General features: G+C 44.4%; 2 protein-coding genes across 2 annotated transcripts in view; both read right to left on the bottom strand.

Moving 5' to 3' along the window:
- The window catches only part of LOC136624386 (zinc finger protein ZFP2-like), a 190,336-nt gene that overhangs the window by 58,455 nt on the left and 114,354 nt on the right, over positions 1–17,527 (bottom strand). The window lies entirely within an intron of this gene.
- Positions 1–17,527, bottom strand: part of LOC136624331 (zinc finger protein 585A-like) — a 95,366-nt gene that overhangs the window by 4,972 nt on the left and 72,867 nt on the right. Inside the window, exon 9 of the mRNA XM_066598253.1 lies at positions 13,782–13,789. Coding sequence (XP_066454350.1) covers positions 13,782–13,789 — 8 coding nt within the window. The remainder of the gene's footprint in view (positions 1–13,781; positions 13,790–17,527) is intronic.

Genomic DNA, 17,527 nt, shown 5'->3' with positions numbered 1-17,527 from the left:
TGAAAGCCCTCACTGACTAACTAATTCTCTAACTTCCCAATGTCGCACAAACATGAAATTTGGCAAAACCATTCTTCAGGTCCTAAATAGGAAATGTAAGGGGATCACAACTCATAAATTCAATGCTAAGTGCAAATGTATTTGCACAGCTGTGTAATGTACCAAATCTAATTCTCTTAACTTGTCGATGTCGTACAAACATGAAATTTGGCAGGGGCATTCTTTAGTTACTAAATAGGGAAAGTAAAGGGGGTCACAACTCGAAACTACAATGCTTATTGCAAAAATACTGGCACCCCTGTGTAATGTACCAAATCTAGTTCTCTAACTTCATGATCTCGTACAAACAAGAAATTAGGCATGACCATTCCTTAGGTCCTAAATAGGAAAAGTAAAGGGGTCACAACTTGAAAATTCAATGCTAAGTGCAAAAGTACTGGCACCCCTGTGTAATATACCAAATCTAATTCTCTAACTTCCCAGTGTTGGACAAACATGAACTTTGGCAGGAGCATTCTTTAGTTCCTAAATAGGGAAAGTAAAGGGGTCCCAAGGCAAATATTCAATGCTAATTGCAAAGGTAAGTGCACCCCTATGTAATGTAGTTTCCTGTTGTCGTACAAGCGTAAAATTTGGTGCAAGCATTCTTTAGGTCCTAAATTAGGAGACTGTGAGTGGTGGCACATTCTGCAGAGGGACATTGGTATACACAGCCTGAGAAAAATCTAATGCTCCTCTATGTGTATACACATTTTATTCCTCAGTTACTCTAAAGTAACCTTGACTTCATAAAATTTTCAGTGCAAACAACATGAGGCCGGGTATATCAGCTAGTCATATAATTAGACTGAAGACAAGACCTTGCCAGACATCCTACTGACCAGAGGGGAGATTTCATGAGACCTTCTCTCCATCTACCTGATCATCCTGTGGAAGAAGAGGATAGGGACATCTCTCTGCTGCTATTTTCTTACTGGTTCTACCTGCAGAAAACACAGACAGCCACTGAATTCATTCTCTACATATAAATAATAAAGGCTGTGTGGATTTAGTCCTGTCTATTACCTGGTGATGGGGGGGACTGGTGGTCCTCCATCATGACGTCCTTGTATAGATCCTTGTGTCCTTCTAAATACTTCCACTCCTCCAAGGAGAAATAGACAGTGACATCCTGACACCTTATAGGAACCTGACAACACAATGACACCGTCATCACCCAGGCACCTTATACCGCCATAGCGTTACTGTATAATGTCCCAGCATTCCCAGCAGCGTCACCTCTCCAGTCAGCAGCTCAATCATCTTGTTGGTGAGTTCTAGGATCTTCTGCTCATTGAGCTCCTTCAGTATCAGGGGGTGAGGTGGAGGCCCTATGATTGGGCTCAGGGGTCTTCCCCGTCCATCAGACACCAGGGCCTGATAGCCGTCACTAGAAGTCTTCTTCACTACCGTGTAATCCTGTGTATGGGGAGATACATCCATAAATATCACTGCAGACATTCCCAGAGTCCTTCATGTCTCCAGTTATGGCCAACAATTAGTAAGATTCTCTTCACATCTGTGTTCATCATCTCTGTTGTTCTACCCAGTCACAGGAGCAGAAGAACAAAATGATCAGAGTTTTGGTTCTGTTAGATGACAGACAATAATGATCCCCAACCTCTAATTGCCTTATAATAGATCTGTTGGGTTTCCGTCATTCTACCAGAACAGAGCAACTGACTATTTTTTTTCCGGCATTTATGATGAATCGGCAGTAAATCCTCTACCGTAGATGTGACCAGAGACTGACATAAATAAGAATGATGGAACGTGACGCCATCCCCAGAATCTCTCACCTCTCCTGTAAGCCGGAAGAGTATCTCTAGGGTGAGGTTGAATATACTCTCCGCCATCTTGTCCCGGTTCCTCTCCATCCTTGTCGGGTCAATCAGGAATATTATCTGATATAGAAGATATCAGCTGAGGATCCTGAAAGGGAAGAAGAGAAGACAATGTAACCCTCCCCCTTCAAATCTCTGTATTATAGTTGATTCAAAGACAGCAATGAATATGCGTGTTTTTAGACGGGCGATTTTTAGTATGATTTCTGTGCGTTTCGGGATGCACACAAATTGCACATGAAAAGAGCCCATTATTTTACATGGGTTAATTTACATGAGCGATTTTTCTCTTGAACTGGTCGCAGCATGTCCTATTTTTGGGTGATACTGCTTATTATTTTCTTTGGAACAAAAAACATTTGCACCACAATCGCATGCTGTACGTTGTTTATGCGAGTGCACCGTAAATGTTCTGTTTTTCTATTTTACTATTTGAACAACATGCTATTTTAACACACATGAAAATCTCATGTGCAGCGATGCCAGGTCCGTGCTGCGCGTAAAGAAATCAGTGACAGGGGATTAGGGAACTTTGTTTGGAGGGCGGATAGAAAAAAAAAGCATTAAGTTCCTGGGCTATGTTTGCATAGTGGAACAAAGAACATAAACCACCATAAGTAACATGTGAAATAATAGATGGAGAGGGGAACTTTCTGTATATGGGCCCTAATGCAAAATCTGTTAAGCCCCGCGAGGAGTCCTCTCATCACTGAACACTGTAACAGCACTGTCACAGTGTTCAGTGATGAGGGGTCTGCAGCGAGGACACCCCATTGACAGCGACCCCATTGACAGCAGTGGGATGACAGTAACGCCTGCTGCGATTATTCTTTTGGGGGGCTTGAAATATAAGCCCTATCCCGAAAATCATCCCTAGCTGTGAATTCAATGAATCATTGAGCACTGCCTCTGATTGACTGAGCGCTCTGACCAAACAGAGGCACTGCTCAGCTGTCATTCAATGAATGGCTGAGTGCTGCCTGCCTCTGATTGGACACAGCACTCAACCTATCAGAGGCAGCACTTTATGGAGGCGGAGATTTTTCAATACCTGGCCACCAGAAGGCAGATGAAGATTTCTAGGGATGGGGAGAAGAGCCAGACATTGCTTCTAGGTGGGTTCATTTATTTATTTTTTTCACAGCTAGGGATTATTTTTAGGGTAGGGCTTATATTTCAAGCACCCCCCCCATCCTGAAAATGAATTGCAGCAGGGGTTGCCTTCATGTCATTGCCTTCTATGGGGCAGCAGCAGCGCCGGTCCCATTGAAAGCAATTGGATGGTATCGCGCTCCTCTGCCAAAGCTGTCACAGCTGTTGCAGGGGATTCTTTCATCCCTGCAAGGAGTCCCATCATCACTGAACACTTTGACAGTGCTGTCACAGTGTTCAGTGATGGGGGGACCTTCGTGAAGCATCTGCGCTTCTACAAGCACAGCTGCTCCACACACTTTTTTGCTCACATGTATAAGAATGCACGGGGCTTCGGTCACGCGCATTTTGTACATCCGTGGAGTGCATTTTTTTTGCGCACATAGGCGCACAAAATTTTGAGGTTTTAAATTTCGGGTTACCTTTTTACGATAAATAACTTCAGATTTACTTTATGTTTTGGTTTAATCTATATAATTTTTATTTCAATGTTTTAATAGAAATGTCTTCCTGTTCAAGAGCTTTTCTACCATGGGGTGTAATAACCAACATCTTGCATTTTGAGCTAATGTCAAAATGATTAATATTCAAACTTTAAGCAGACCACCCATTTTAATGTATACATTTCTTACTATTATTCATTATTTTAAATTTCAACAACCCATTTTTAAACAATCCAAATGGCATTCAACCCCTCCTGTTTCCATCACATATGTCGGCCATATAATCTTCACCGTACTCATTTATCTATTTAGTTACTCAGTTTATACATTACAGTGTATTCTCATCATAATCCCACCTACAATCCAGTAACATGCTATTGAAAAAAAACTTAACTGTTTATATATTTTTATGTCCCTCTATGTATTTATGGTGAATTAAGTCCTATTTCTTTAGTCATATTATGATTTTTTAATTTAGTCTTATAATTTTCATATGGGCAATGTAACACTGTTGATCCACCAACCATTTCCAGTTGCTGGGCAACAAGAACGTGCGCTCCAGCGACGCAGATAGCGGCACTCTTTTGGCATTTGCATGCCCAAATGGTGGAAAACCATGTGCCAAAATGGTCATTTTGGCGGGACAATTTAACTGCTCTTCTGAACTTCTGGTCAATTGAGTGCCACTTTTGTGCTCCAGGCAATGTGATTGAGCATCACTACCTTCTGAGTTTAGCCATGCCCAAATTGTCAGGAATTACACACCCAGTTGAGCATTTTGGAGGTAGATTGCAAACACACTAATCAGTAGACAAGAGACCATGTACTTTATAAATTGAGTGTCCTTTTCTTTACGCTTGATAAAAAGAGAACCTCCTTCGAAATTTCTGTATGTATATTCTAGCAATAAAATAGTATCCAATTTGGGATCATGGGCCTTATCCTCTCCAGTGATTATTTTAAAGCACAAGTGGGGGTGTTCTTAATCTTGGATCCACCCCCCCCCCCCCCAAAAAAAAAAAACATAAGTGCCATTGTTTTTCTCTGCATGCTACCTTCTTTTGGACATAAGTCATCTACGCAACCTCTGGAGTGCTAGAACTTTTTCTTTTTTAATTTTGTTTGTTTCCAAACTTCCCAAAGTAGCACTACATGGTTGATAATCTCCTGCCGCCTCCCTGGTGTCTACACAATGAGAAGCTGGGACCCCCAAAACTCCAACTGCAGAGCCGGACAGAGGACGTGGAAGTAATCTGTGCCTACATGACCTGCGATGATGACACTATCATCTGATCAGTCACATGTGTGGGAGGAGAAAAGGGATCACATGACCAGTTCTCTACGCTCAGTGTATGCAGGTCTCTGCGTAGACACCTGGTCATATGCGCAAGCTTGAAAAAGACGGTGGAGGTCAAAACAAAGCTGCTTGTCTTTTCGTTATGGGAGAATATGCTGCTGAGTATTTGTTTTCCTCTTGGATTAATTACCCTCGCTTAGGAAACTTTTTTTTTAATATCTAATCTGTCTCCCCCCTTTCAGTTTCATCCCATTGCTTCTAGTCTTTCCTTGTGCAGATGAGAATATAGCTGATCCCTCTGCACTGTGACAGCCCTTCAGATATTTTTAAACAGCTATTAAGTCTCCTCTCAGCCTTTTTTTTTTGCAAGCTAAATACTCCCGGGTCCTTTAACCGTTCCTCATAGGACATGATTTGCAGACCGCTCACCATCTTGGTGACTTCTCTGAACTTGCTCCAGTTTGCTGATGTCTTTTTAAATTTGTGGTGCCAAAAACTGGACACAGTATTCCAGATGAGGTCGAAATAAGTAGAGGGGATAATTACCTCATGTGATCTAGACTCTATGCTTCTCTTAATACATCCCAGAATTGTGTTTGCCTTTTTGGCTGCTGCATCACATTGTTGACTCATGTTCAGTCTATGATCTATTAGTATACCCAAGTCTTTTTCACATGTGCTGTTGCTTAGCCCAATTCCTCCCATTCTGTATGTTTTTTTTTCATGTTTCTTGCTCAGATGTAGGACTTTGCATTTCTCCCTGTTAAATACCATTCTGTAAGTCGCCGCCCGCTGTTAAAGTTTGTCCAGATCTTTTTGAATCCTCTCTTCTCCAATGTTAAGCCATTGTTCTTACCTTTGTGTCGTTTGAAAACTCAATAATATGTTTTTCCCTCAATTCCCTTATCTAAATCATTAATAAAATGTTGAACGCTAGGCCTAGGACACAGTCTTGTGATACCCGACTCAAAACATTCTTCCACTTGAACGCGTAGGCATTTATGACCTCTCTTTGAGTAGAATCATGTAGCCCGTTCTGAATCCACCTAACAGTTGCCTTGTCAATCCCATATTTGGTCATTTTTTCAATAAGTATGGTATGAGATACTTTGTCAAATGCTTTACTAAAGTCAAGATATACTATATCCACCGCATTTCTCTGATCAACTCAGTCGGTGATTCTGTCATAGAAAGATATTAGATTTGACTGACATGACTTGTTTATTACAAACCCATGCTGGCTCTGGTTAATTAATCCATTCTTATCCAAGTACTTGCATACATGCTGTTTAACAATTTGTACAATAATCTTTCCCATACGAGATGGAGGGGCGGAACCGTATGTGTAGGAGTTAATCATGCAGCATAAATAACATGATAACTTTTTTCTGTAGACTTGTACAATTATGATGATACCAAAATTAATATATATATACATATATATTTATGTCCCTGGAGGGAAATTGGACCAGTGAGGCTATGATCGCTCTGATAATACACTACTGTACTGCAATGCATCATAGCTTATCCTAGTGATCACAGACCCGGACGCTATTGATGCATTTATTTGCCATGGCAACCCATTGTCCCTCCACATTTACATGGTTCTCCCTTTCTGAAGCTTTTAGATGCTGCTGTTGCAGTGGGAGGCCAGCAGTCAACTTCTCTGCCCGCACCATCCATAGAATGTAACTGTTCGTCCATTTACAGGAATGCCTTCTCTTCTAGCGTGTACATATAAGCCCCGGAGCAGGAAGGGGTTAACCAGGGGGATTTATGATGTTATAAGAATACAACAGGATATCTGTTATTTCTTCCCCAGTGATTTGTATGAGTCCGACTGCTGTAGAAGGATCAGGTGTCCAAAACGTGTCCAGCTCTTCCTGCTAAATGCTATAAACACTACATGAAGCAGGAAAGAGAAGTTTTGGAAGATTTACTGATTTCAGAAGACATCCAGAAGATTCTGAAGCGACGAGACGGTGGCTGCACCTCACAAAACTCAGGCTGGCGGCCGCGAGGCATGGGATAAGACTCCTCCGGAACGCCGGCAGAAGCTGCTGTCCGTCAACACAAGCCATCCTCTCCATGGCAAAAAATGAGAGGGTACTGCAGCCACTCGTTGCAACTGACTATTGTATTTTTCCAAAATAATTGCCAATCTCATTCCCAGTTATAGCAATAGCTACTTCATCACTTGTTGACACATTAAAACATCCTTTATGTTGACCAGACGGTATTTTGTCCGCCCGAATAACTACCTTAAATGCATCACAGGGCATTCGCTGTAGCACTGATATAAAACTATGAACATAGCTGTTATTCTCGTGCAGCATTCGCTGCAGTGATAAGGCAATATCTTCTCTAGTGGCTGGGATGTTCTTGCAGCATTGTTCGGCTTGCTGCTGTTCGCCCCCCATAAAGTAGATCTGCAGGAACTTGTGTTTCTCATTTGATTCAAGTAGTAGTGAACCAACATGTTGATAAATTTGCAATTCGACTTTAAAATGTTGACCAAAATCTGCCGTTGCTCAATTCCTTTGTCATGCCAAATCATGTCATTAGAAAACATTAGTTGTACTTTCTCTCATTTTCCAGGAAATGTTTAGATCCTGGAAGATGATCCTGACATAAAAGTCTGTAGTGGTTTACAAAGTGTTCTAAGCGTTGATAGTAAAACTTTTCCACCATGGCAACATAGTCCAGGGGTCTCCTGGGGCCACTTTAGAGCATTGCAATATAAACATGGTTTGTTCATTCCGCCAATAGGCTGAGGGTGACACTCGTAGTTATTGTTTGCATTGTATCTAAAAGCTCCCCCCCTCCAAGAATTTCCAAGCTGTTCTTCTCAAAATTGAATGTCTCTCTCGGTCTGAAGAATGTCGGGCATGCTTTGCTTCATTAGTTTCTACAATTCAGTGGCTACTGGTCGCTTGCATTGATACTGGAGTCGGCCGTTCCTTTGCTCCAGCATCTGAGCTAGTCGAGCAGCGGCTTTTCGAGTGTGTTGATTCTCGAGTTGGGCATTAGTTTGCGCCAGCACTGCAGCTACTCAAGCAACTACTACTTTAGGTGCGGCTGTTGTCCTTCTGGCTCTACCTTCTCTTCTCTTCCCCTTGCTGTTGGGGTCCCCCAGGGCTCAGTATTATCCGTCTACACAGCCCCTAATGGGCAAACCATCAAAAGATTTGGCTACCAGTACCTCCGCCTGTGACATCACAGCAACATTCCTCTGTCTGTCCGTTGTCTCTAACACTTTGTCCTCTCAACCTAAGGCTTCTTTCACAGGAGCACATATGGGCCGGCCGTTTCCACAGCAAGCCGATATACGCTATGTTGGGAGTGAAAAGTCTAATGAATGGGCACACAAATCAAAGGTTTGTGCACCCAATCATATGGCCTAGTGAGGCCGTCGCAAATGTGCCGAGCTCACTAGGCCATCGCCCATTTCCCCTCCCTCCCCATTGCAGGCTCACCTCTTGTTTCTCCCTGCTCGTTCTGTGCAATGGGAGGGGGAGGGACAGTGGCGGATCTAAGCTCTGGCCCGCCCGCCCCCTCCCATTGATGGCTATGTACAAGGGGCGTGGAGAGGGCAGACACTTAGCTCTGCCCCACCCCCTCCTATTGCACAGAACAAGTGGGGAGGAACTAGAGTTGAGCCTGCACAGGTGGGGAGGAGAACAGAGGGAGGAAGTTTAGCAGCCATGCTGCTAAACTCCCTCCCACCTACGGCCGCTGCCATCAGCTGACAAAGGAGCCCATGCAGCGGCCAACATATTCCACCCCAAAAGATAGTTCCAGGACTATCTTTTGGGCTCGATGTAAAAACACCAGTGCTATATTGGCTTGGCCGGGCGTTTTTACTTCTCAGAAATACTCCCATGTGATCTAATGCACTGGAATCCAATGCATCAGATCACAGCGCATATCGGTTGGCCATGAAAACGGACGGCCAATATGCACTCATGTGAAAAAAGCCTAAAACTGAACCTCTCAACAAACTGACCTACTGGTGTTTCCGCCTTCTGCTAACCGACCTCATCCTGACGTCTCCATCTCAGTGTGTGGCACCATAGCTCCCCACATGCCTGCTGTCTTGGGGTTATATTCCAACTTGATCTCGGCTTTACCCGCTATAACTAATCTCTGGTCTGAGCGTGTCACCTGCACTTCAAGAACATCACAAGAATTGTCTCTCTTCTCACCATGCACATGCTAAAAACGCTCACTGTTGCCCTCATCCACTCCCAGCTCGATTATTGCAACTCATTGCTGATCGGCCTCCCCTGCACCAGACTCTCCCCTCTCCAATCCATCCTGAATACGACAGCCAGGCTCATCTTCCTGTCCAGCTGCTAATCTGACGCCTCTGCCCCATGCCGGTCACTGCACTGGCTGCCTGTCAAATGTAGAATTCAATTCAAACTCACTACCTTCATCCACAAAGCCCTCCACAGCACCACGCCACCCTATATGGCATTGCTCACCTCAATCCACCATCCAGTCCATGCCGTCCGCTCCGCTAATGAAACCAGACTGAGTGCACCTTTAACCCAAACCTCTCTCTCCTGCCTCCAAGACTTCTCCAGAGCAGCACCAGTCCTCTGGAACGCACTACCAAAAGCTATCTGGGCAATCCCAGACACACAAAACGTCAGGCGTGCTCTAAAAACGCACCTCTTCAGGTAGGCATACCGCATTCCCTAAACAAACCCCTCTGTACTCTGCCTGATAACATGCTCCCTGACCTACTGACTGCAATCCCTGCTAGCTGTAACCAACCGCCCCCTGCAGTCACTATACAGCCTGACCATTGTCTATGTGTATAGCATCCCTCACTCTCCACCCCCCCCCCCCATACCGTGCACATCTCCAGCCCCTCTACTTTCTGTATCATCCCATTACTTGTAGTATGTAAGCTCCTTGGAGCCCCTCACCCCTACTGTCTCCATCAGCTGATTACTATGTAACCGTGGTTTTAGTATCCTTGTCTTTGGTATCTGTACTGCTCTGTTTTCGGACTAAGTTGGAGTTATATAAAGATTATTATTATTACCTGCAGCCGGACAGGAGCCGTGGGGTTGTTCTGTGCTTACAGGACCTGTGATGATGTCACCGTCATGTGATCAGTGTGTGGGAGGAGACAAGGGGTCACATGACCAGGTCTCTCCGCTCAGTGGATGTAGGACTCTGCTGTGTGAGGATGTATTCAGAGAGTGGATGGAGCGGAGCCGAGCGTGTGTGAGACGGAGGAGCGGAGCCGAGTGTGTGCGAGATAGAGGAGCAGAGGCAAGCATGTGCGAGACGGAGGAGTAGAGCTGAACGTGTGCGAGACGGAGGAGCAGAGCTGAGTGTGTGCGAGATGGAGGAGCGGAGCTGAGTGCGTGTGTGAGACGGAGGAGTAGAGCCGAGCGTGTGTGAGACGGAGGAGCGGAGCCGAGCATGTGCAAGATGGAGGAGCAGAGCCGAGCGTGTGTGAGACGGAGGAGCAGAGCCGAGTGTGTGCGAGACGGAGGAGCAGAGCCGAGCGTGTGTGAGACGGAGGAACGGAGCCGAGCGTGTGCGAGACGGAGGAGCGGAGCTGAGCATTTGTGTGAGGCATACTATACACATGGAGAATGGTCAGACATAAGCCGTATAGTGGCCGAATCGGTGTGACTGCAGGGGGCAGTTAATTAGAGCTAGGGATTGCAGTCAGTAGGACAGGAAGCATGTTATCAGGCGAGTACAGAGGGTTTTGGTTTAGGGTATTTGGTATGCCCCCCTGTAGAGGTGCGTTTTTAGAGCACGCCTGAAATTATGTATCAGAGTTGGCACAGATAGTTTTGGGTAGCGCCTTCCAGAGGACTGGTGCTGCTCTGCAGAAGTCTTGGAGGCAAGAATTAAAGGTTCAAATTAAAGGGGAGCTTAATCTGATCTTGTTAGCGGAGTGCAGCGCTGTGGCTGGGTGGTGGATTGAGATGACGGAGGCAATGTAGGGCAGCACAGTGCTGTGGAGGGCTTTGTGGCTGAGGGTATAGGTGTCAGATTAGCGGCTGGACAGGAAGATGAGTCTGGCTGCCGTATTTAGGATGGATTAGAGAGGGGAGAGTCTGGCGCAGGGGAGGCCAATCAGAAGCGATAATCGAGCCGAGAGTGGATGAGGGCAACAGTGAGCGGTTTTAGCGCGTGCACGGTGAGAAAGCAACAGATATATGTGTGTAATGTCCATGTATGGCGCTATATATGTGTGATCTACTATATATAGGTGTATGCCTCATTGCTGTGAATATTAATAGTTCATTTTTAAAGTGCCATTGACTCCATAAACAGGAACCCCAGAGTCATCTTTAGAAAGAACAAAACCATAGAAAATATCGTAGCCCCTTCTCGTCCGGAGACTAAAAGAACTAAAAATGAAAAGACCAATCTATTAAAGACCTACAGCCTAGGAGCATACAGATGTGGCAAGAAGTGGGGATGCTGTCAACATATAATGCACGGAAGAAAGGAGATTAATAGGGGAGAGAAAGGAGAATCAATTAAAATAAAATGTAAACTAAATTAGTTATCTATCTGTTAGAATTTACTTGTGGCATAAAATATGTGGGGAGAACAAAAAATGCTTTGAGAACACGCATTGCGAAACACAGGTTTGATATAAAAAATACATTTCTGAAGCATAGTGAATCCTGACACTTTGCAGAAACCCATGGCTGTCACCCACTACAACATATCCCATCGAAATCATTAAACCAGCTACGAAGGAAGGAAATGTTCTGGAGTCACCAGTTAAAGACATTGGCCGCACACAGGCTAAATGAAACTCTGGAAAAAGTATTAGAAGAACAAGAATAAAGACACAACTCTGTATATGAAGTAAAACTAAAAGTTGTACATTAGAGAAGAAGCATTGTTAGCTACTTGTCTTTATAATAAAAGTAATCTATTGCATTTTTTTAAATTCATGTTCTTAAGAAATGATTTTAATAGAAGAAAATTGTAGAATTTACGTATTCTAATGTTTTAGTATGATGTTTCTTCAGATGAAATTATTTTATTTGAATTCCTATGTCTTATATATATATATATATATATATATATATATATATAATATATATATATATATATATATATATATATATATATATATATATATATATATATATATATATAGTAACAATGTTCTCCAAGGGGTGGGGGCAGTAATGACACACTGGACTCAAAAGTGCATAAAAACTTACTTCAGTCTTTATTTTTATAGTATGCTCCAGGCAACAAAACAGCAACACAAAAGTCCATGCAGTATAACAGATGAAAATGCTGCACCACGCAGGGTGCTCAGAGGGTTTCCTCCTCAGGCTGTCAAGCACTGACTCCTTGGGAGCTGCAGCCTGTTATGCCCCAGTAACGGGGTCAGTGCCTACAGCTGAGCTTCCTAAGGACTAGGGTGAAGTTGTGGACTGGACCGCCACCCTGTCCAGACTAAGAGCCTGGGAGGGAGATATACTCCATCCACAACATCACCCTTTAACTGCCTACAATATATATATATATATATATATATATATATATATATATATATATATATATGAAGCCAGATCATTGGACATTGTATAAGGTGTTTTTATACAGATTTTAATTACCTTGCAGAACCGATGTGGTTAGTACAATGACACCCATATGTTTAACAACTGGGATGCTCGTTACGTTTCAATAATTTTATGAATGAGAGAGGAGGGTGGAATGCACGTTGTGCTTTACAGCATTGATCACATGATCGACGCTGACCCAAAGCAAAAGACCTTCCCACAAAGTGACATCATAGTCACCACACCAGCATCTGTCTTTTTGAGATTGTGTAAATGTTCCTCTCTGTCTGTTGGGTTGGAGCAGGTCCGGTTGTATCTGATGGCTTGCTTGTAGATGATGGACTTTTTGATGTGCTTAGGATGGAAATTGTCCCATCTGAGGTATGTGGGCCCATTAATCGGTTTCCGGTATAGGGATGTCTGTATAAAGTTGTTCAAAATTTTTATGGTGGTGTCCAAAAAGTTGATTTCGGTATATGAGTAGCTTAATCTCAGGTTTATGGTGGAGTGAAATCCAATGAATCTCTCATGAAATTTTATTAGTTCTAGTTCGGTGTTGGTCCAGATGATTATGATGTCATCAATGTACCGGAAGTAGGCCAATGGTTTGTTGGGGCAAGATGCCAAAATGTCACTCTTCAGTTTTGCCATGAAAAGGTTGTCATATTGCAGTGCCATTTTACTGGCCATGGCAGTCCCAGTGGGTTGCAGGAATATCTCTTTGTCAAAGAAGAAATAATTGTGTGTGAATATGAATCTTGTGAGTTGTAACAATGACTCAGAGGTCACCCCATTGGCCTCAAGGTGTGCTTGGCAGGCAGGTAGTCAGTCCATCTTTGTCTGGGATATTGGAGTATAAGGACACCAAATCTATAGTGGCCAGGATGGCACCATCTGGGAGCGGACCTATGGTTGACACTTTGTTCAGTAGGTCCATGGTGTCCTGAAAGTAAATGAGAGTGGAGGGAGAGACGGGGAATACAATAATATCTCTTTATAAAAAACCCAATTCAGGTAATACCATATTACGTGCCAATAGTTGCCATCCCATGCAAACGATGAAAGAAATACCAGTGGGGGAGCTAGCGAGAGCCAAACTTTTCGGCACTAAGAGAAAAGATTACACACAGTCTCAGAAAGTGAAATATGTGAAAGATTGGAGGAAAGAGGGTACAAAAATCGATGCTGGAAAGGTCAAGGAAAAGGGTCCAATCGGTGGATAGAACCGATCTGTTAAGGGACAAGCAGAATAATAAACAATTGCAGATCATAGACTAGTTCAATAAAATTTAAAAAATATTTTTTGCATACCTTCCCATCTTAAAACAGGATATCACATTAAAATCTATTTTGGAAGGGGGTGTACAACGTGTGCCAGGGCATAACAAAAATCTAGCAAACTATCACAGTCATTTAGAAAAGACCAGTCGCTCACGATGTTTGCTGTCGCAAATTGGCTTCTTCTGATGTTGGGAAGTCAGGTGCGGAGCATGTAAGTTTGCCATCAAAACTAAATGCAATTTTGGTACAGATAGAAAAGCGGAATATAAAATTAATTCTTTAATTAACTGTGATAGTATTTAAGTTGCACCAAAGTTTATGCAGGCTGTACCACGAAGAAATAAAAAACCAGGATCATGGAAGATTGTAGAGATATCAATAATAAAAATAACAGTTCTGTGTAGTCAAACACCTTTTGGTTTGCCATAATGGTAATCTTGATTCATTCATGTTCTAAAGCATAGAAGCAGTGACAGGTATAAACAGAGGAGGCAATATGAAGAAGAAAGTTATAGAAAGACAGGCATTCTGAATCCTCAAATTAGACAAAAGGTATCCTACAGGAATGGACTATAGAACTGATCTATTGTATATGTATATTAAAGAAGTAAAGGGAAGTAGAAGGAAAGGGGAAAGAAAAGGAAGGAGAAAGAAATGAAGGAGAAGGAAGAAAAAGGGAGAGGGGAAGAAAGGAAAGGGAAGGAAAAAGAAAGGAAGAAAAAAAAAGATATATATACAGTGTGTATATATATATATATATATATATATATCTATATATATATATATATAATTTTTGCTGTCTTTTTGTTGTGTTTTTGCAGTGATATTATGATCTCATTTTCTGCTTATGGAGGTAGGATGCTGTGGACTAGCCTATTACACCGATGATGTCTTATATTGTTCCAAATAGGTTGAATAATAGAGATGAGCGAGCACCAAAATGCTTTCTGCGATGCTCGAGGGTTCGTTTCGAGTAACAAACCCCAATGAAGTCAATAGGCGACTCGAGCATTTTTGTATATCGCCGATGCTCGCTAAGGTTTTCATTTATGCAAGGCATACCTTAGCTAAGCACCACACTACCTCCAACCAAGCGCAAGCACAGCCTGCGGGACACACCGCTGCCTCTTCTCTTGGGTTACATGCTGCTCAACCCCCCCGCACGACCCTGCATCCGCAGCGCACACAAAAGTGTCCCTGCACAGCCTTCAGCTGCCCTCATGCCACACGCTGGCAGCATAGCCACACCACTCTCATGTCTATTTATAAGTGCGTCTGCCATGAGGAGGAACCGGAGGCACACACTGCAGAGGATTGGCAGGGCCAGGCAGCGACCCTCTTTAAAAGGGGCGGGGCGATAGCCCACAATGCTGTAGAGAATCAATGAGAAATTGACGTTTGTTCTTCATTCCAATCTTGTGCCACCTCCGTCAGGAGCTGCAAACGTGGGTATGAGTTACATAGCTATGGGGAATCCATATGCCCACACAGTATTCATTCTGTCTAGGTGTCGCATAGCTCAATCGACACCGCAAGGGGAAAGCCATCTGCACTCTGCCCCCTACCCAAGTCAGTCAGCGCCTTTGTGCAAGACAGGTCAAACACTGCGATAGGAACTAAGTGTGCACTAACAGCATAGGTGGGTCCTAGGCAACCCAAGACATGAACAATAAATAAATCAGAGCGGCCAAACATGGCAGACTTGCACCGCGCCGACAACATAGGCCTCAGCCCACAGCTTCAGCAATCTTAGGCATGAAGCGGACTTCGATGCTAGTTCATCTGCGACGGGCTCAGTAAATCAGTTACCTTTCCTTTCACCGCTCCAATGACTGGATTAGCCAGGAAAAAGTTGCACAGCCCCAACCTGGCGCAGTTGCAGTCCCCCCCGGACATAGGCTTCGGCCAACAGCTTCAGCAATTGTAGGGAGAAAGTGGACTTTCACAGCACCCAGAACATAGGCCTCTGCACAAACCCTCAGCAATCGCGGGCCTAGAACGGACTCCAATGCTAGCATAGCTGTGAACATTTCATTAGCGCTGTATCGCTCCTCTTGTTTCTCCCAATGCAGTGCTCCAGATAGCTGAGCTAACGTGAGATAAAGTACAGGTTGGCTTTGGCCCACACTGCATGCCCTAGTCAGTCTGGCCTTTTTTCATAGTCACAGGCAGGTACAACTCCGCTATGGGACGTCTGTGTGCACCCACAGCATGGGTGGCTCCCTGAAACCCACCGATGGTACATAAATAAATCCCATTGCAGTGCCCCGGATAGCTGAGCCAACGTGAGATAAAGTACAGGTTGGCTTAGGCCCACACTGCATGCCCTAGTCAGGCTGGCCTTTTTTCATAGTCACAGGCAGGTACAACTCTGCTATGGGAAGTCTGTGTGCACCCACAGCATGGGTGGCTACCTGGAACCCACCGACGGTACATAAATCCCATTGCAGTGCCTCCGATAGCTGACCTAATGTGAGATCAAATACAGGTTGGCTTCGGCCCACATTGCATGCCCGAGTCAGACTGGGTTTTTTTAATAGTCATAGGCAGGTACAACTCCGCTATGGGAAGTCTATGTGAACCCACAGCATGGGTGGTTCCCAGGAAGCCACCGACAGTACATAAATAAATCCCATTGCAGTGCCCCGGATAGCTAAGCTAACGTGAGATCAAATGCAGGTTGGCTTTGGCCCACACTGCATGCCCTAGTCAGGCTGGCCTTTTTTCATAGTCACAGGCAGGTACAACTCCACTATGGTAAGTCTGTGTGCACCCACAGCATGGGTGGCGCCCTGGAACCCACCAACGGTACATAAATAAATCCCATTGCAGTGCCCCCTGATAGCTGAGCTAACGTGAGATCAAATACAGGTTGGCTTTGGCCCACACTGCATGCCCTAGTCAGGCTGGCCTTTTTTCATAGTCACAGGCAGGTACAATTCCGCTATGGAAAGTGTGTGTGGACCCACAGCATGGGTGGCTCCCTGGAACCCACCAACAGTACATAAATAAATCCCATTGCAGTGCCCCCGATAGCTGAGCTAACGTCAGATAAAATACAGGTTGGCTTCGGCCCACACTGCATGCCCTAGTCAGGCTGGCCTTTTTTCATAGTCACAGGCAGGCACAATTCCGCTATGGAAAGTGTGTGTGGACCCACAGCATGGGTGGCTCCCTGGAACCCACCAACAGTACATAAATAAATCCCATTACAGTGCCCCGATAGCTGAGCTAACGTGAGATCAAATATAGGTTGGCTTCGGCCCACACTGTATGCCTGAGTCAGACTGGGTTTTTTTAATGGTCAGAGGCAGGTACAACTCCACTATGGGAAGTGTGTGTGGACCCACAGCATGGGTGGGTCCCAGGAAGCCACCGACGGTACATTAATAAATCCCATTGCAGTGCCCCTGATAGCTGAGCTAACGTGAGATCAAATATAGGTTGGCTTCGGCCCACACTGCATGCCCTAGTCAGGCTGGCCTTTTTTCATAGTCACAGGCAGGTACAACTCCGATATGGGAATTCTGTGTGCACCCACAGCACGGGTGGCTCCCTGGAACCCACCGACGGTACATAAATAAATCCCATTGCAGTGCCCCGAATAGCTGAGCGAACGTGAGATCAAATACAGGTTGGCTTCGGCCCACACTGCATGCCCGAGTCAGACCGGGTTTTTTTAATAGTCACAGTCAGGTATAACTCCGCTCTGGGAAGTCTGTGTGGACCCACAGCATGGGTGGGTCCCATGAAGCCACCGACGGTACATTATTAAATCCCATTGCAGTGCCCCCGATAGCTGAGCTAACGTGAGATCAAATACAGGTTGGCTTCGGCTCACACTGCATGCCCAAGTCAGAATGGGTTTTTTTAAAAGTCACAGGCAGGTACAACTCCACT

This window comes from Eleutherodactylus coqui, chromosome 4 (assembly GCF_035609145.1).
Source record: "Eleutherodactylus coqui strain aEleCoq1 chromosome 4, aEleCoq1.hap1, whole genome shotgun sequence".
Lineage (NCBI taxonomy): Eukaryota > Metazoa > Chordata > Amphibia > Anura > Eleutherodactylidae > Eleutherodactylus > Eleutherodactylus coqui.
This window is presented reverse-complemented; position numbering and strand designations above follow the sequence as displayed.